Raw genomic sequence first — 20,737 nt, 5'->3', positions numbered from 1 at the left:
TAGGACTGGTTCACACAGTCAGAAAACGTAGCTGTCTTGTCAAACACAGACAGGCTGAGTCAGGTAACCTTTCCTATCCTCAATGCCATTTTTGCAATGGTTCCTTAAACACACCAAAAACCTAAGCTTGTGTTTGGTATCTGGATATTGAGAGGTCATAGCCAAAATAAACAGAAAATACACTATTAAATGTTTCTTACATTAAATAAATCTTATTATATATCAAGGATAATAGCTGTATCTGAAAATATTATAATATTTGTTAATTCTAGAGTACAGGACAAAGTTCTTTCACATGAAATGTTATTTTCACATGAAAACATGTAGACAAATCACAAGTTGGCATGGAACAATACTCTGTGTATCAATGTTTTAAAAACATTTAATGTTTTAGTGTCTAAACCTGTTTTTCTTTTGCCAGGAAGACTAAAATAAGTTATAATCATGTGTCTAAATATTCAAAGAACATAGACATCCTGATGTAACATGCCTGCACTGGGCAGATCTGTCAACTAATTACAGCTTAGCTCTGAAAAGGGAGGTACTTGTGTGGTGGGGGCTTTTTTTATTGGTGCTAGGGGAAGATATGGTATAAATACACACATCACCGTACTGACAGGCAGCAGATTCTCCAACTTGCTCCTAACCTAAGGATATACTGTGGCATAAGAGGACAGTGGTGCTGAAGAATTTTTTTTTACCCCTTTTTGGAAGTCACACTCACAGAACTGCATGCCGGTATGTGTGATCCTGCTTGCTATCCTCTTCATTTCATGAGATAGTGAACACTAGGGCCCTTCCATTGCCTGACTCCCACTGAGATTAACAAGTATGGGAAAGGTGGAAGAGATGTTGGTGCCTTACTAGAACCAATCAGGGTTACCAAAGTTCTTGAAAAGAAATTTAAAGAGATCTGAGCCTAATATTTCAAATGGATTTCAGAATGTAGTACTTACAAATAAACTGGAATGCAGGGAGAAAAAATAGTATTATAAATATATTCCTGTTTCATTTGCAGATTTTACCTCAGAAAATGGAAGTACACGTTTTGAGCATCTTCCTTCTCCTTGTGGCCTTGACGGTTGTTCATGGTAGTGGTTCATATGTAGTGAAGAAGGTGATGAAGGCTCCGCATTACCAGCCTTACTCTGTAAAGAGCCATGGTAAGAACCAACATCTTATTCTACATTGTCAAGTATGATACTTAATGTGATGTGTCTTTGAAATACCTTTGATATGGTTTTGATGGTCAATGCAACCACTCAGCTATAGCCTCTTCTACATTTCACCCAAAAAATATACATTGGCTACTTTTGACACTGACAATTCAATGTTCAGGATTTCAAAGCGTATTTCTTGCAGAGGAAAACCCATGCATAAAATAGGTGGCAGTTAATTCAAACAGTTCTCTTATTTAAAATATTAGCATTTACGGGCTTTGAGGGTGTGTTGTATAGACATGCAACCTTGTCTCATTGGACTATGTAAACTATTATATGAAAAGTCTTTGACAGCCGAATTTGTAACATACATATCTTTAGGTAAAGTAACATTGAGAGTAACATTAATTATATAGCTGATGGGTGATTTCATATTTCTTTTTAAATAACATGTTAATAGTTCTAGGTTATGTTAAGAATAAATATATTGCTTGCATATTTTGGTTGATTTAGGGAGGACATTGTAGCGTGCATTAGCTGCTTAAGTGGACACGGACAACAGGTCAGATTTAACACTAGAATAGTATTTTTCAAGTGTGTAGCCACATTATATAAGTATTTCACAGAGAGGTGTCTGGTAGAGTGGGGTACCACCTTTGCCTAATAGTGACTGAACCAGTGAACAAGACTGGCTAAGATTTTGCATAACCATAGTCACATTTTATCAAATAAAACGTAAGTCCCCAACAACAAAATGGTGGCTAGTGAAAATGCTGAGTGGCTAGTAACTTTGGAAAACCACTAGCCACAGTGGCTGGTGAGCAAAAAAGTTAATGTCAAGCGCTCGTTAACAGTAACATTAAAATGCATTTATTACATATTGTAGCGAACTTGGTAAGGCCGTTACTCGTCCACCATAATCTGTTGTCCTTGCATAGGTAGGACGTCCATCAGAATGTCGCTGGTTCAAGACACAATTTGGATGTTTTGTGTAAATTTGTAATATATGATATGTTTTAGTAGTGTTCGTTACATCATACATTTTAGCCAATCCTTAATTTTGTAGCCAATCAATAATGTATTATATGTTTTGATAGCGAATTGTAAAGTAAGATAATGCAACATAACATATCATATGAAATCGGGTGCCATAGATTTACATATAATACTTTACGTATTCCAATGAGACCAGGTCATTTGCTACTAGGATCTGGATCTTTATCCAATGGCTGAGTGTTTCAGGCAGTAAGCACGCTGTAAGTGCACTTCTTATTTATGTCACTCCAACTAAACAACCCTTCACATTTAACAGTAAACTTGTTATAATTCTTGGACTGATGGGTTATTATCTGTATTTAGTATTGTTCATGTACAAATTGATTTATCATATATTAAAAATAAACACAGAGCTTAATTCAACTGTTGTACACCACCAGAACCCAAACTAGTATACATTTGTTTGACTTGCCAGTAAGAAACAAAAGTAAATGTAAAGACTTTGTAGCTTTCAGGCATAAATATTTTCATAGATATAAAAAAAATTAAAATAAAAGATGCATCTGTATTTCTGTCAATAGATTTGACAGAGATTTCAGCAGAATTTATCAGCAATTTTGCAAAAAATAGGAGGACCAGTTAGAGCACTGATTCAACAGTTGCATGCTTTTTGGATGACCAGTTAAAACTTTCAATCACTGGATCCAGTATTATAGAATTTGTTTCTGAATTAGCATTTATTTTCATATTATAATTTGAAAAAGGAAAGTTCAGTATTGGAGCTTGAGTGCTTTCTACAGATTTAACCAATTTGAAATAATGTGTAAAATGCCAATGTGTTTAACGGACAACTTGTACTGTTCGTGTTATGTCCTTGTTATCTTGTTGATGTTCTCTTTTTTGTAATATATTAGATTTTTCTTAACCTATATAATGGGAATAGTAGCCCACCAGTAAGTCAAATATAATTTGCTAAAGAAAGAGACTCATTTTATGATTCTCTTATGTTACCTTTCAATAGATTAAATTAATCGGGTTCATTCTGCAGCTCATATAATTAAAAAAGTCCTGAACAGGTCCTATAAAGTAGTGTCTATAAATAATGTGTGCTTTTGTTACCATATTTTACTTTAACTGTCAATTACAGTTAAATAACCCATATCTGTTATTATTTGGGTGAGCCTCAAAAGTTTTTTTTGCCTGACATCATAAGCAGAGGCAAAAAACAGACAGACAGACAGACTGACTGACCCTTGTTACATTGGGTAGTGGTTAGTGATGCAGACTGCCAGGCAAGGGACCTGTGACCTGTGCCACGATCAATACAAATTATGCATTAGAATTTGTTCAGAATAGACAAAAACCTTGCTGGCTACAACCTTCACTAGGAAATATACAGTAGATCTCAACTTCTTGCCCAGTAAAAGAGGTTGGGTTCACACGATTCTCTCGTGTTTTCACTTGACGAAAAAGTCAGTTATCGTCACCTATATAGATAGTTATTGCATCTATATCATTCACGATTGAAATTAAAAAATTAACATTGTAGTGCCATGAAATGAAATTATGCAATAGGATTTGTTCAGGGTAGACAAAACATTTGCTGATTCTCTTGCCTTTTTACATAATGAAAAAGTCAGTTATCATCAGCTATATTGATAGCTATTGCATCAATGTCATTCACAAATGAAAGAAAAACTAATGTTGTTATGCCATGAAATTAAATAGCTTTGACAGTGTGAAGTTCAGCTCGCTTGCAATTTGCTCAATTCTTATGACAATTCCAAGTTGTAAGTTACTAAATACTAGTAAGCCTATTACTGGCTAATAAGCTGTTAAAACGTCCAGTGGCAAAAGCCATACAATTCATAGATTTAATTTGTGGTGAAAGTAAACTTAATAAGAAACGTTAGTCAGTTTAACACAATGCTTAATGGTGTCTGGCGAAATATTCAAACTTGGCGTCATATTAATTTGTGACAAAATGATCTGATGTCGAGACGCTATACTGATATTTGACACAAGTGTGGCGTAGTGGTTAAAGACACAGGCTGTCACATGGGAGGCCCCGGTTTGACTCCAGTGAGGGTAACAACATTCATCCTTTCTAATCGTGGGATGGCCAAACTAGCCTTTCCTGGTTCCTTTTCTTGTTATTATTGTAAACTAAGCCTCTGCATTTAACCAGGGAGAGATATTGTTTAAAGTCTGTTTCATCTGGCCACATTAATAGGAAATAAAAGGACTCCCTTTGTCTTCATCACAATATCAATCTGAATGGAATGGCATTGAGGGACAGGTCATCTGGACAGATTACCCACCTTATACATTAGCACTCATACATCAGCACAGATGTTTTCATCAACAGAGGCTAAACACATGTCAAAAAAGAGGCTAGTTACTCTAGAAAAATGTTCACTTCACTTTTAGGTCCAAAATGTCCGGCATTCATCAACTCAAACAAAATATAGGCACAAAATATAATTTCACATTAAAAGTGGCCCCATTATATTCCTTGAGTGATCTAGTGGTCTTGTCATACCTTGACAGTCCATGTGGCTATGAAGTCACAGATTTTTATTGGAAGTGCACAACATTTCAACCTCCCATTTCTATTCCCTTCTGAACAACAATGTGGACTTTTATAAGTAATCCTATTAACTACTGGAATAGAAATCTCAGCTCCTACTCTTCTATGACAATAGTAGCCGTTACTCTTTTTTTTACCAGTAGAGAAATGAGATCCCTCATTTGTCATTTTTTTCTATTTCCTCACAGTGGTGTCAGTGGCAGGAGAGCCCGGTGCCCCAGGTGAGCCTGGCCCAGAGGGCCCCACTGGCCCACCAGGTCCCCCAGGGGAAAGTGCTGTTGGACTTCCCGGACCCGAGGGCCCTGCAGGGCCACCCGGACCTGCTGGCTACTCTGCACCTGGAAAACCCGGCTCCCCAGGTGGGCCTGGTAAACCTGGTGTTCCTGGCCTGCCTGGTGAGAAAGGAGAGCCAGGTGCAGCTGGATTTCAGGGTCCCAGGGGTATGCCAGGACCAGCCGGAAGCCCAGGACCTGCAGGCATTTCTTCCACTGGCAAGCCAGGACCTTCCGGTCAGCCTGGAGCAATGGGACCAAGGGGGGAGACGGGTCCTAAGGGACATCATGGTGTGCCTGGTTTGCCAGGAGCTAAGGGGGATAGAGGAGTGGGAATCCAAGGTGCCCCAGGTGAAACAGGGGCTATTGGACCTATGGGACCAGCAGGGGAGCCAGGATCACCTGGGGTTGGAAAGCCAGGTAAGCCAGGAATCCCAGGTGAGGCAGGAAAGTCAGGGACACCTGGTAGGGATGGGACACCTGGTCCCATGGGGTTGCCAGGTGCTAAAGGCCACCCTGGAGCTCCTGGAGTTGGTCTACCTGGAAAACCAGGTGATAATGGGGCTCCAGGTATGCCTGGTCCAGCTGGTCCTAAAGGTCATCAGGGTCCAACTGGAGCAACTGGGGCACCTGGTATCCCTGGATATGGTAAGCCAGGAGCAAATGGAGAGAAGGGTGAGAGAGGAGTAGTAGGAAGCCCAGGTACAACCGGTCAGAAGGGTGAGCCAGGACCACAGGGATTCACTGGTGCTACTGGCGCTACTGGACCCATGGGTCCCGCCGGTTCTCAGGGTGCAAGAGGCTTTCAGGGAGATACTGGAGGTATGGGTCCTAAAGGTGATACAGGTGCAGTTGGGCCCCAGGGGCCAAAGGGATATAAAGGAGATCAGGGCGCACAAGGTTTCCAGGGCAAGCAAGGTTATCCAGGGCCAGCTGGTCCAGCTGGTGCCAGAGGAGAAACTGGAGCTCCAGGTAACAAAGGTGACACTGGCCACACAGGTGCAACCGGTGCTCCAGGTGTCCCAGGACCTGCTGGGCCCAAAGGCTTCCCAGGGCGCAATGGTGAGACAGGTGAAGCTGGAGCTACTGGAGCCCCAGGTCCCAGAGGACCTGTTGGGCCTGCTGGTCCTGCAGGAGCACCTGGACTTAAAGGACACCCTGGTCTCCCTGGCACACCTGGCCCAGCTGGACTGGCTGCTAAGGGAATCCCTGGCCCTCAAGGTCCTCCTGGCCTCCCTGGTGCTGATGGTAAGGATGGAGGTCAAGGCCCTGTTGGACCTCCAGGCCCTCCTGGTCCTCCCGGTGAGGTCATTTTTGAGAAGGGCATGGAAATTGGTGAGGTCATGATGCCAACTCTTGTCAAGGCCCCTGTGTCTGCTTTCTCAGTTTTTCTGTCAACTCCTTATCCTCCATCTGGAGAACCTATTAAGTTTGATAATGAAGTGTACAATGCAGAGAATCACTATGACCCTACCACAGGTCAGTTCACTTGCCAGGTACCTGGTGTCTACTACTTCTCATACACCATTCATGTTAATGGGGCTCATGCTCTGGTGGCTTTGTACAAGAATGACAAACCGGTCATCTTTAGCTATGATGAGTACAACAAGGGCTTCCTTGACCAAATGTCTGGTAGCACTGTTCTTATGCTTGATGTGAACGACACAGTCTACCTTCAGATCCCAGATGAAGAGGCCAATGGGGTCTTTGCTGCTGAGAATGTCCACTGCACTTTCTCTGGCTTTCTTATTGCTTCAACGTGATACGTTATCACCTAATAACCACACAAATCCACAAGCTCTTTCTTAAACAAGTAGACTCTGTCAGTCCCAACCAGGTAGATCTCTTTTTTGAGGAATGGAAGCATCTCAACTTGAAAAATCTAATAAACGGGTGCTAAGAGGAAGGATTTAATTTATATAACAGGTTATCAGGGATGTGAATGCAACCAACAAATATACCAATTATTCTGAATATTCTAATTTTTGATTGGAGGAAATGTGTGAAATGTAGGTATGTTGTGTCCTGAAAATGTATTAATGTTTCCTTTTTTAACTGATTGCAGCAAGGGATACACATTTTTGTTCATGTCTGTTTTTGTACATCCTTGATTATGTGATTTAATTACAAAAAGTAGACAGTTTCTGTACACCCTGTTCGTTGTACATGACTTGAATATTGTGAAATGGACTATTATTATTCAAAATAAAAGATATAACACATAAAAAAAAACTGTCAAAGAAACAGTTTACCAACAATATTGTTGTATCCCCAAAGATTCATTATGTCACTATTATGCAAATTGACCAAAATAAATTATGTTTAAAGAAAACATTTTTGTTTTGAATGGGAGCTTTTTTAAACAATGCAATGGCCATGAAAATGCACAGAGAACACTGAGGATGTTTTAATCACATACAGTAGATATTTAGCTATTAGTAAAATATTGTATTTAACCAACAGTTTTCCTTTAACAACTAAACTGCAATATAACTGCAAGCCTTTTTTTGTGCAAGTACATAATAAGGTGTAATATGAGTGAATGTTTGTGTAACACGAGTAAACATTGCTAGAACTAACTGGGTTTTGGGTCAGGGGATCCACCCATGGCCCAATTTAAGCATCCTAGCAGAGGTATTTAGGTTTTGCTTTAATATCTGCTGGTCCTGAAGGAACTACATTTTGACCCGTTTTAGAATCATTCCAAATAGTCAATGAATTCAAGTAACAAATGAACGGAATATATAAAAGAGTACAAGTATCAAAGATAATAGTTCTCCGGAGTTTTGAGATGTTTGCAAGAGCAAATAGGCATGAAGAGGTGAGGAAAATGAAAGAGAGAGCCTCCCCAAACCCCTCTCTTGTTTATATCCTAAAAACTAAAGTTGTGGGTGTTGGATAGCTAACCTTCAGATAATAAGACTAGTCCTAAAGATTAGCCCATTTTATCAAATAGGGTCACATTCCAATCTATGCTTCCTGGCACCAAATTGTAAAACAGAGTGATCTCATGGGTCCATGAGATAGGGTCATTAAGGCATGCTGATAAAAGCATATGACCAGAGACACGTGTAGTGTAATGAAAGATGTTGTTAGAAATCGGCGGTTACGTATAGTGGTCAAATAATGTAGAAACCGTATTAAATCGAGGGAGAAGTGTGATGTGGACCCAGCAAATTGCCTGGTTGTCCTAACAAGTCAGTGTAGGTGTATTATGGAACAGTGAGTTTCCAACCCTTCACTAATTCAAGATAAACATCACAACAGTGTCTTCCACTGTGTTGGGACCATGTGACCTTTCCAGTCAACTGGCCCATGGTACTCTGACCTGTAGTATGTGGAGTCCTTCAGGACTCAGGTGGATTCTCCTCTCATCTCACAGTCGATGATTCATCTCACTGTCGATGATTCATCTCACTGTCGATGATTCTCATGTGAAGCCAAGTGATCTGACCCTGGCATCGTTCTGCTATGTGAGTGGTCAGGAAGATTTGGAACAGATTCAACCAGTGTAGTTGTAGAAATCCTTCTTGAACTTGTTGCTGGTACTCACACACTCAGTTGTTAGTGTCCAGTCAGTGACATTCTGTCATCAGAAAAGGGGTTGTGATGTCCTGATCTGTTGAATGTTTAACTTCAAAATAACGATTAGTGTGGTTCAACAGTCCATCGGACTATCATCCACTGGGTATTGTTCCGTCAACTCCCAACAATGAAGACAATAGATCAGTCCTGAAAACTTGTGGATCTCAGAAATTCCATCATAAGAGTGAAGCGTACACCCTATTCAGACAAGTTTTCATAAAAGTCTATGTCAAAGTTCCTTTTCCATCCAGAACTGGCTTGGTTGATGTTTGGCTCCTTGTGCTATATTAATGCCAATAGCAACTAGCAGTGGAATAAGATTGTCAGACTTGACTTTGCTTAGCCAAATCAGAAATGGTTAGATCCATTCTATTCAACCATTAAATGTTAGACCTTACTTCAAACAAAACAATCTCCAAATAAACCAATTAAAAACATCCTGTAAATGGAAAATGTAAAACATAACAGATGCCAATGCTCCGTTATAACTATGCAAACAGGAAAAATAAATACCAATTTGATTTGCCTTGAGCCCTCTTTCCAATAATAATCAATTATCATATCATACATCCCCCTGCCTTCACTTCATTAAGTCAGTGGAAAGTGACACCATGAGTGAATGCAGAACAATGACAAACACGGCCACAGGAGGCACCATCCTGAACCATTGCTTCTGGATAGACATGAAAAATAGAGAATTGGTAGTAGGGATGGATTTCTAATCCATTCGATAAGAAGTTGCATCCTGTATATTCATCAAAACAAAGTGAACTTGTTAAAAAACACGAACATTCACTAACACCATCAAAGACATCAAAGTGCAACACGGTCGCTAGTGCGAAGGAATTATAAACCATATAACCTATTAACAAATTTGTCTGACATAGCTAAACAGCTCTCAAATGTGACTTTACCACAGTACCATCACACAGGTCTGTGAAATTGGACTTGCATTTATAATATCCTGTAGTTTCTTGGCACATGCCTAACTAAATTGTTTGGCCCCCTAGGGGATTAGCTGCGCAACTAAATTGTAGGAGTGAAAAACCCCAGCCCATGTGCAGTGGTTTACCTGTTGCAACCACCAGGGCGATTGTATTAGCATAGCTACAGCACACAAATTTAGCATTTTTACAGGACAATGGCCAAACTACCTCATGACATACACAAACAATGTCTTGATTAACCTCCTAAATTTAGGGAATTCATTCATTTTTCGTCCAAATAGGGGTGGTCAGCCAAGCTCTAAATCACAACTTTATGCTTTTTCTTTGTCCTATCATCAACAATGGGGGATGACGTTAGGTCTCTACCCTCACTTCAGTTTGTTTCAAAATCATACATTTCAACATTTAAGCTAATGAGAGGAAAATATATTTAGCTTTCACTTAATGTTGGTTTATTCCAAAACGGAATATGCTTATACCATAGAATAAACCAGTCTGAACACTCAAATGTAACCCTTCATAAAAAGCTACTCTGATTTAATGGGAAAGGTTGGTAGGGGCCATCCCAGTGGGTCTGCCCCCCTTCCAGAAGCTCTGACCTCCACCCATTCATGGTGAGCCATTAAAAAGGCCAAATGTTTGTTTATGGTCCTCAGACTATCCTATCAATTTAGCCGACATCCTTCGTTAACTGAAGATTTTTATTTAGTGTTCAACCCATCTGATATTTTTGCAGTTTGTAAAAATTTGCTTATCATTATCTACACAACAACTCAACATTTAGGTGGAAATTAAGAAAACTCTCAAGAATGGCAATGTAGACAGAAAACAGTTGTATGACGTCACTAAAGTCAAGGTACAATAAGTAATCCAAAGTAAACTCAATGTAGGCCTTAAACACTGTTACACCAATACCTTATTTGTTCATTAGTCAATTTACCATTTTAGAATTGAAACTCCATTAACGAGTTTCAGGTGTCTGTTTTAAAACACAAGTATTATCCCAGTTATCATTGGTAACTATAAATAAGAGAAACTATATTATTTAACCAAACTCAATTCAGCATTTAAAATACATCTGATTTTATTGTGTGGAGTAAACTCGCTTTAGCTGTTTTACCCTCTTTTATAGGCTATGACTATATTGGATTCAAATTCAGTCCTAATGGGACACAGCGTGTCTACTTAACGTTAAAGACCATGTGGATTCTTCATTCTGCCACTTATATAATATATAAGGAGAGAGAAACACAATATTTTAACTTTTTGTAAGACAACCATGAGACTATTATACCAGTTTAGAAAATCACTGTACCAATTTCCAATTCATCACTAGGTTTCAGATGTATCCACTTGTGCTAGCGAACAGCTCAGTACGCAACAGTCGGGTACCACATGGTGGGCCTTGGTTAAGGCCTACTTACATTGTCATGAGACCTGCCTTGAGCCCTTACAGTTTTAAACATAATCATCAACGCAATCCATACGTTTGACTCAAAATTACATAAGTACACGACAAAGCACAACAAAACAGGTTATTTCTTGAATACCCATTAAAACATGTTCAAGCATGACAGAACAATTCACAATTCACAATTCATTTCGAATGCCTATTAAAACATGCTATATACCATCAAAATGCTTTTCAAACTACATGTAATATTCAATTAAATAATCTTGGCTATTACCAAGGAAACTTTTCAGCTGATCATAAGAAACAGGAACAAAGACCGACTCCCTTGCGGGTGCACGCAGCCAGCTTGGTCTCAGGACCAGTATTTCTGGTACAATCTAAATCTCTAACCATCTAGGTCGTGACCCATATGAGAACAACAGATAGGTTTCTGTTGTTCTCATTATCTAGCCACATCCACTTCCAATGAAACGTACATTCACATTGTAATTGTTAATGCTCAGATTCCACAATGTGTTTTGGAAGGTTTGTGAAGGTGCCGTTTTGTCTCAACTAATTTGCTTCCTGATAGGAACTGACATTCACGGTGGGGTTCAAGGTAGCCCCATCTGCTCAGACGAACCAGGTATGAGGATGGATATATCAATAAAGTAGAAATATGACATTTGTTTGGTCTTTTAATGTTTCCCATAAAGGGAACTCTCCAATAGGGCTCAATGCTGCACATTATGGATAGTTTGTTACAGGTAAATGTTTACAGGATGAAGAATCCTGCAAGTGTCTAGCTTTGGATGGTGCTAATTGAATATATGTAAATATGTGAATGCTGCTTTCTTTGTTTTCATTGTTTTAGCCTAGGTGAGGTGATCCTATTATAGATCGAATGGGGGAGTTTGGATTCGGTTTGTCTGGTTGGGATAAATACTGAAGCTTGACTTATATATTTTTTGTAGACTTTTAGACTAGTTGGGATGACATTGAATATTGTTGGTATGTAACTGTTTTGTATTGTAAAGTTATTACTTGATTGGAATACATTTTATGGAAATTGATATAGGCACACATGCATACGTAATCGAAGTGACCAGACTGGTCACAATCCCTACATTGATCCCTTGTCTTCTGTCCTTGACATATGAGGAGCTTTGAGGATAACGTAGATTATTTTTTTAAATATTTGGCTTGTGATGAAAGATTAGCTACCTTTCTTGTGATGAAAGATTAGAACTTCCAGCATATTGAGTATATGTCAATATTGACATAATTGACATATAGTCAATTATGATTGTTAACAAACAAAATGGAGTCAGATAATTAGATATTAAAAGATCACGTAGGTCATAGGTTCTCCTGCCTAATTTTCTGTCCACTCAGTACCACTCGAAGGGGTAACCTTTATCCACTGTACTACACACAGAGTATAGGCTAGGAAGGACAGGGAGTACATAAATGGCTTTACCAGATAGTGAAGAATCATTTAAAATATAAAAATACAATTGCCATTTTTTAGTTCCTTCAGTACTTTTTAGTTCCTTCAGTCCATGATACAGTTACAAGCTGTCCAGGGCTTTTAGAAGAAAAACCGCCCCACAAGATCTAAGATCCCCCTCAATAATTCACAGTGGGGATGAGGTACTTTTCTGCATGGCTATCTTTCTGCCTAGCCGCCTCTGGTGTTTCCAAAAAGCTCTATTGTGGTCATATCTAAATATAGACCCGGTCCCACTGAAATTTCCAGTAATGTTTGGCAAACTGTAGGTGCTTGAGTTTGATGACAGCAAATATTTTTTTTTATGAAAACCCTCCTAAACTAAGCATAGTTATGTAGAGGGTGTCTGATTGTCATTTTGGAGACTTTCTGACCCCAAGACTCAACTGATGCCTGCAATTCTCCACCTATGTTCCTTGCAGATTCTTAGGTATTTTCCAGGCCGATTGTTAACATCTCCAGTTGCTTTAATCCTCTTAATTATTGCCCTGATTGTGAAAATGGTCAATTTCAACCGCTGAACTACTTCCTTATGGCCATTTACTGATCTATGCATGTCAAAACTTTTGGTCACACATCATTACTCTATTTTTGGTTCTTTCCCCCTTTTGCTGATATTTACCAAATATTAGTGGAGGGCACTGTAGCTCTATATAATGTATACAGTACATCACACAAAGGTTTCGATAATCTCACATTACAACATCCCAGATAGCAGACATATGTCTTACCAATTTCAGCCCAACGTATACTCAATAAATTATCTCTATGTTGTATGGAGATCGTTTTAACATTGGCAAGATGTCACTTGTTCAAATTTTACCATCAGTCGATGGTATTGTTTGAACAACAAATATCAAAGATTGGCGCTTCCTGGCCATTCTACAACCGACGTTTGAACGATGCCTGTCAATGCTTTGCGATTCCTGGTTGATCTACAGCCAACGTTTGAATGATGCATGTCAAAGCATTGTGCTTCCTGGCTGCTCTACAGCTAAATTGTGGAATTATATGAATGTATGTTTCATTGTAAATTAAATGTGCCTAGATAATGAGAAAAACAAATGAAATATCTGGGTTCTTGTGGAAATGTGATCCCTTCCAGGTAGACACGCCCCAGGTAGACAGTGTATATATCAGCAAGCAACAATCTTTACAATAAGATTGATTTGAACAACAACTGGAAAAAGACTGTCTGTTTTGTCCTATTAAATATGTTTGCGTAAAGTTTTAAGAGACAAGATAATTATTAAGTAAGCCAACTTTATTAGGTAAAGATATTTTAATAATAAAGGTGTTTGAATAGTCAAGAATTACCTGAAATGTGCATTTATGATGTAAAATTTTTAAAAGAAGTTATATTAATGGTAAATAATTACAACAAATGTGCAAAACGCTTCAAACATTTTCAAAAATTACAATAAAAAGTGTACCATTCATTTCTCAAAAAGTCTTTCATTGAAATCCTCTAGCACCTCCAAAGTAGTGATGGGGAGTATTTCTTGCTCCTGTTCATCTTTCTAGAGTTGGTGGTCCAGAGCTCTGCCACTTAATACTGTTGTCAAATGCTCCACCTTCAGATGTACACAACCATTCAAAAGTTTGGGGTCATTTAGGAATGTACTTGTTTTCCATTAAAATAACATAAAATGTATCAGAAAAAAAGTGTTGACACTGTACACATTGTGGTAAGTTACTATTATAGCTGGAAATGGCTGATTTTCAATGGAATAACTACGGCAGAGTTGAGGCTTTCTAGGCATTTGCAAAGGTGCAAAGAAAAAGCTATATCGCAGACTGGCCAATAAAAACAAAAGATTAAAATGGGGCAAAAGAACACAGACACTGGACAGAGGAAAAACTCTGCCAAGAAGGCCAGCATCTCAGAGCCTTTTCACTATATTGAAGTGTATGAATGTATGCTTGTTTATGTTTAGATAACTAAAAGAACATCTGTTTATCTGTACACAGGAGCTCACGTTCATTAAAATCGCGACAGTAATTAGCCAATGGGCTTACAGTACTGTGATGTGTATTAGGTCCTGCAATGTCTATAAAGGAGAGGACAACCAGAAGTTCTTAAAGAAGAGATTGAGTGAGATGAGCTTGAGTCAACATCATGAACAGTAGACTATCAAATGCTGCAATAAATAATTGAATTACTCTCTCCCTTGACAACCAGGTACTCTATCATTATTTCAACCACTATGCGAAACAGCTAACAGTTTGGTGCCATGACCCGGATGGAGAAGTTTTAACAATTCTACTGAAAATCAATTGGAGAGCTTAGGGGCTCATTTTGCAGTCACAAGGAAGTATTTTTTCCTGGTTACTGGTTGCTGAGAACAGGGTTCCCACTGGTCATAGAATTTCTGGAATATCATGGGATTTTAAAAAGTATATTCCAGACATGGAACGTCTGGAGATTTTATAATTGTTTTATTCCAAGTCATGGAATATCAGGAAATGTTGTAGCGTGTTTACATTTTTACCATTTTTCAAAATTTATTTTCTATGCAATATTCTTCTTTAGTGGGTTATTTCACGCATTTCCTGTATTGCGTTTTGTTATGGTTAGGCTACTTAATTTTTCAGTGTCCATTTATCCCCTTCCTGCTCATCAACTGGCAATCACTTCACCCAATAATTTTAATGGTAGGTTTATTTGAACACTGAGAGACAGAATAACAACAAAATAATCCAGAAAAACGCATGTCAAAAATGTTATAAATTGATTTGCTTTTTAATGAGTGAAATAAGTATTCGACCCCTCTGCAAAACATCACTTAGTACTTGGTGGCAAAACCCTTGTTGGCACAGAGGTCAGATGTTTTTTGTAGTTGGCCACCAGGTTTGCAAACATCTCAGGAGGGATTTTGTCCCACTCCTCTTTGCAGATCTTCTCCAAGTCATTAAGGTTTCGAGGCTGACGTTTGGCAACTAGAACCTTCAGCTCCCTCCACAGATTTTCTATGGGATTAAGGTCTGGAGACTGGCTAGGCCACTCCAGGACCTTAATGTGCTTCTCCTTGAGCCACTCCTTTGTTGCCTTGGCCATGTGTTTTGGATCATTGTCATGTTGGAATACCCATCCACAACCCATTTTTAATGCCCTGGCTGAGGGAAGGAGGTTCTCACACAAGATTTGATGGTACATGGCCCCGTCCATCGTCTCTTTGATGCGGTGAAGTTGTCCTGGCCCCTTAGCAGAACACCCCCCCCCAAAGCATAATGTTTCCACCTCCATGTTTGACGGTGGGGATGGTATTCTTGGGGTCATAGGCAGCATTCCTCCTCCTTCAAACGCTGCAAGTTCAGTTGATGCCAAAGAGCTAGTTTGGCTCTGAATCATTCAAATGTTCATTGGCAAACTTCAGACGGCCTGTACATGTGTTTCTTGAGCAGGGGGACCTTGCGGGCGCTTCAGGATTTCAGTCCTTCACGGCGTAGTGTGTTACCAATTGTTTTCTTGGTGACTATGGTCCCAGCTGCCTTGAGATCATTGAAAAGATCCTCCCGGTTGGGCTGATTCCTCACCGTTCTCATGATCATTGCAACTCCATGAGGGGAGCTCTTGCATGGAGTCCCAGACAGAGGGAGATTGACTGTTCTTTTGTGTTTCTTCCAAGCGAATAATCTCACCAAGCTGCTTGGCGATGGTCTTGTAGCCCATTCCAGCCTTGTGTAGGTCTACAATTTTGTCCCTAACATCCTTGGACAGATAAAATTATAGACTGATCATTTCAGATATTTATAGATACTTAAAAAAAAACACATTGCATTTGGATGGTTTGAAGTTGTGTGTATAGATAGAGCTGTCCACATTGGACTGTGTGTTCTATGCTTGGAACACTTTGATTGGACAATTGAGAAGAAATCGTCAAATGAGGGTTGTCAATCACGTAGCACACAAACGAGTTTCAGTGCTCCCTTGTCCGTTATGGAAACATAATTGGGTTGCTTTGGGAACTATTTAGCCAGAGAATTTATGTCGTTAGCATGTGGCCTATTTTCAGTTTTGTGCGTAATCAGGTGGAGGACTGGTAAAGGGGGTTTGTGCCAGTCTGCCTCAATAGTAGGCATAAGCCTTTACAAGATATGAAAAATATAGATTTCACCGTAGCTAGTTGCCGATAGAATAAATAGACGCAAGGTGTTAAACCGAAGGAGTTGGGCCAGGTCCGTGCAGGCTGGACAAAACAGCCACAACTCAAGTCATGTTTTTATAATCGGATTTAACAATCATAACAAAACGTTACTCCCAACATCCATTCAAAAACTGAATAGGCCTGAATTTATCAAGCAGACTATGCATAAACATAAGCAATCTGACATGCCTTATCCAGAGTGGCCATAATGAGATACTGAAATAACTTTTTCCTTTCTATTGTCCGTAAGTTGGGCTACTGGTATTTTTTATTCACCATTTATGCAAAATAAGTGTGGTGTGCAACTGAAATATCGTTAACATCTATTGCCAGGTTGCTACTGTTGGTCAGTGGTCAATGTTGTCTCTTATCTTTCTCGAATTATGTAGCCTCCTAGAAACTATAGATTTGAATGGACTTAATACCTCAAAGTTTTTTTTCTAATCCCAAAACTAGCCCAATTTAGAACATCAATTTGTTTAGAAAAAGAGCATGATGTGCTTTTGATTTAGAAAAACTGCTTTGCACTTTTTACTGAGAATTTAATATCAATCAAATATATCATGCCATTATATTGAGTAGGATGTAGGTTGTGCCACGGGCACAACCTATTAAAGCTACATTGTCCAGTTTTATGTGGCCAGCTGCTTTTATCAGGATGATAATATGCAAATATACATATGTCCGTGGTAACAGCGAATACATATTGGACCTTTTTGAAAGGTCTTTTTGAAACTTTATTGTTACCTAATTCAATCGAATTAGCAGTTTATAGCATGATCAGGCGTGACATTAACGTGATTACTGTTAGAAATCGGCCGTTTCGTATAGTGGTTGTAATAATTAGCATACCCGTTTGTCAAGGGAGAGAGAAAGTATATTATTTATTGCAGCATTAGAAAGTCTTGTTCATGAGGTTACGGACCTGGTCTTCCTTACACAACCTCAATCTCATCTCAGTCAATCTCTTCTCACTGTAATGTTGGTTACCAGCTAGCCTATACATTAAGGGCGTTTCTAACTTTTTAGGAGTCAACCCCCATGCCATATGGCCATCGTAAACATTCCTGTCATTAGAGCGCTACCTACTGAGAGATAATCTAAACAGAGGTGTTTCTGTTGTTCTCATTATCTAGGCACATTCACTTCCAATGAAACGTACATTCATATTGTAATTGTTAATGCTCAGATTCTACAGTCCCCCCTATCAAACATTTAAAGAAAAACATTACATGTTTGATAAAACATTACAATTCAATTCCTAATGAAAAGAAAAGGCCCATACGCATATGTTACAAATGACTAAAATGAAAGAACAAAATGAGTATCTGACCAATCAGGTCCTATTGTTCCTCAAATGAAAATGAATGTAAACAAGACAATTGACACACCACACTCCGACACATAACTCAATGTATGACAGTCATCAATCCTGTCCCCACCTCAGATTATAAAGGTCAAGAAACATTGACATCAACAGGTTATTATCAGTGTTAACGGTGTTCAGCAGAAAACCAGACTCAACATGACATCATGATTAAAACATTTCCCCCAAAGTCCATTGAACAATCAAAACCCCCCTTGTCCGTATCATGATCCATGCGACAAAATCATACAAAAGACTTATGCATATCCTGTTGTACCTGTGACAGATTTCAACCTTTAAAATAGGGAAAACATCTACCTTTGTCAGGGACCATCTATAATAGGGAACAATTCACTGTCCAAACAAACCCTGATAGCCATCTTAATGTAGATAATTAAGCATCATCACAAATACGCCGAAGTCCAATATTGGGATTGTCATCGTATAGAGTTTCCCACCTGTCTTGCGAGAAACAAACCTTCATACATATGAAATCACCACATCAGTTTATTTAGGAAAATCTTAGGTTGTAAGGAAAGAAGTTAGTTTCCAATCAAGTGTCCTTCAGTTCTTGTCTTCAGTTTTCTTTGTCTTGCATCAGTGATGAAAGTTCCAAAATCAGTTATTGCAGTCAGTGTGATGTGGACCCAGCAAATTGCCTGGTTGTCCTAACAAGTCAGTGTAGGTGTATAATGGAACAGTGAGTTTCCAACACTTCACTTAATCAAGATTAACACCACAACAGTGTCTTCCACTGTGTTGGGACCCTGTGACCTTTCCAGTCAACTGGCCCGTGGTACTCTGACCTGTAGTATTTGGAGTCCTTCAGGACTCAGGTGGATTCTCCTCATCTCGCGGTCAACGATACATCTATAAATGGAGTGTGAAGCCAAGTGATCTGACCCTGGCATCGTTCTGCCATGTGAGTGGTCAGGAAAATTCGAAACAGATTCAACCAATGTGGTTGTAGAAGTCCTTCTTGAACATGTTGCTGGTACTCACACTCAGTTGTCTGTGTCCAGTCAGTGACGTGATGTATCATCAGAAAAGGGGTTGTGATGTCCTGATCTGTTGAAAGTATAACTACAAAGCAACGATTAGTGTGGTTCAACATACCATCAGACTTTCATCCACTGGGTCTGGTTCTGTCAACTCCCAACAATGAAGACCATAGATCAGTCCTGAAAACTTGTGGATCTCAGAAGTTCCATCATAAGAGTGAAGTGTACACTCTATTCAGACAAGTTTCCATAAAAGTCTATGTCAAAGTTCCTTTCCCATCCAGAACTGGCTTGGTTGTTTTATGACTCCTTGTGCTATATTAATGCCCGATAGCAGCTAGCAGTGGAATCAAATTGTCAGACTTGACTTTGCTTAGCCAAATCAGAAATGGTTAGATCTATACTATTCAACCATTAAAATGTTAGACCTTACATCAAACAAAACAATTTCCAAATAAACCAATTAAAAACATCCTGTAAATGGAAAATGTAAAACATAACAGATGCCAATGCTCCGTTATAGCTATGCAAACAGGAAAAACTATTTTTTTCACAAAACTCCTTATAAATACCAATTTGATTTGCCTTGAGCCCTAAGCTCAACTCTTTCCAATCATAATCAATTATCATATCATTCATCCCCCCTGCCTTCACTTCATTAAGTCAATGGAAAATGACACCATGAGTGAATGCAGAACAATGACAAATAAGGCTACAGGAGGCGCCATCCTGAACCCACACTGGCCATCTTTTCAGGACAGACATGAAAAATAGAGAATTGGTAGTAGGGATGGATCTATAATCCATTCGATAAGGAGTTGCATCCTGTATATTCATCAAAACAAAGTGAACAAGTTAAAAACACGAACATTCACAAATACAAAGACATCAATATGCAACACGGTCGCTTGTGCGAAGGAATTATAAACCATATAACCCATTAACAAATTTTACCACATAGCTAAACAGCTCTCAAATTTGTCTTTGCCACAGTACCATCACACAGGTCTGTGAAATTGGCTATCATGCATTTAGAATATCCTGTAGTTTCTTGGCACATGCCTAACTAAATTGTTTGGCCCCCAGGGGATAAACTGTGCAACTAAATTGTAGGAGTCAAAAACTCCAGCCCATGTGCAGTGGTTTACCTGTTGCAACCACCAGGGCAATTGTATTAGCATAGCTAAAGCAAACAACTTTAGAATTTTTACAGGTAACGGCCAAACTACCTCATGAAAAACAGTGTCTTGATTAACCTCCTAAATTTTAGGGAATTTGCAAAGTTAGATTAATTTTTATTCCAAATAGTGGCGGTCAGCCAAACCCTAAATCACAACTTTAATGCTGTATCTTTGTTCTATCATCAACAATGGGGGATGACTTTAGGTCTCTACCCTCACTTCAGTTGGTTTCAAAATCATACATTTCAACATTAAAGCTAATGAGAGGAAAATATATTTAGCTTTCACTTAATGTTTGTTTATCCCAAAACTGTATATGCTTTTGTTGATAAAATTACCATAGATGAGACCAGACTGAACACTCAAATTTAACCCTTAGTAATAGGCTACTCTGATGTAATGGGAGAGGTTGTTTGGGGCCATCCTAGGGGTCTGCCCCCCTTCCTGAAGCTCTGAGCTCCACCCATTTATGGCGAGCCATTAAAGGACAAATGTTTGTTTATGGTCCTCAGACTATCCTATCAATTTAGCCGACATCCTTTGTTAACTGGAGATTTTGATTTAGTGTCCAACCCATCGAATATTTTC

At 39.0% G+C, this 20,737-nt stretch overlaps 1 protein-coding gene across 1 annotated transcript; it reads left to right on the top strand.

Annotated features, from left to right (window-relative positions):
- Window positions 1-637: 637 nt before the first annotated feature.
- On the top strand, window positions 638-6,799 carry col10a1a (collagen, type X, alpha 1a). The gene is made up of 3 exons (XM_010906166.2): window positions 638-738; window positions 1,019-1,163; window positions 4,935-6,799. The coding sequence occupies exons 1-3, from the start codon at window positions 733-735 to the stop codon at window positions 6,779-6,781; spliced, it is 1,998 nt and encodes a 665-aa protein (XP_010904468.2). The 5' UTR covers window positions 638-732; the 3' UTR covers window positions 6,782-6,799.
- Window positions 6,800-20,737: the final 13,938 nt, after the last annotated feature.

The sequence above is a fragment of the Esox lucius genome, chromosome 15 (genome assembly GCF_011004845.1).
Source record: "Esox lucius isolate fEsoLuc1 chromosome 15, fEsoLuc1.pri, whole genome shotgun sequence".
NCBI classification, from domain to species: domain Eukaryota; kingdom Metazoa; phylum Chordata; class Actinopteri; order Esociformes; family Esocidae; genus Esox; species Esox lucius.
Note: the sequence above shows the minus strand (reverse complement) of the source record. Positions and strands in the feature narration are given on the sequence as shown.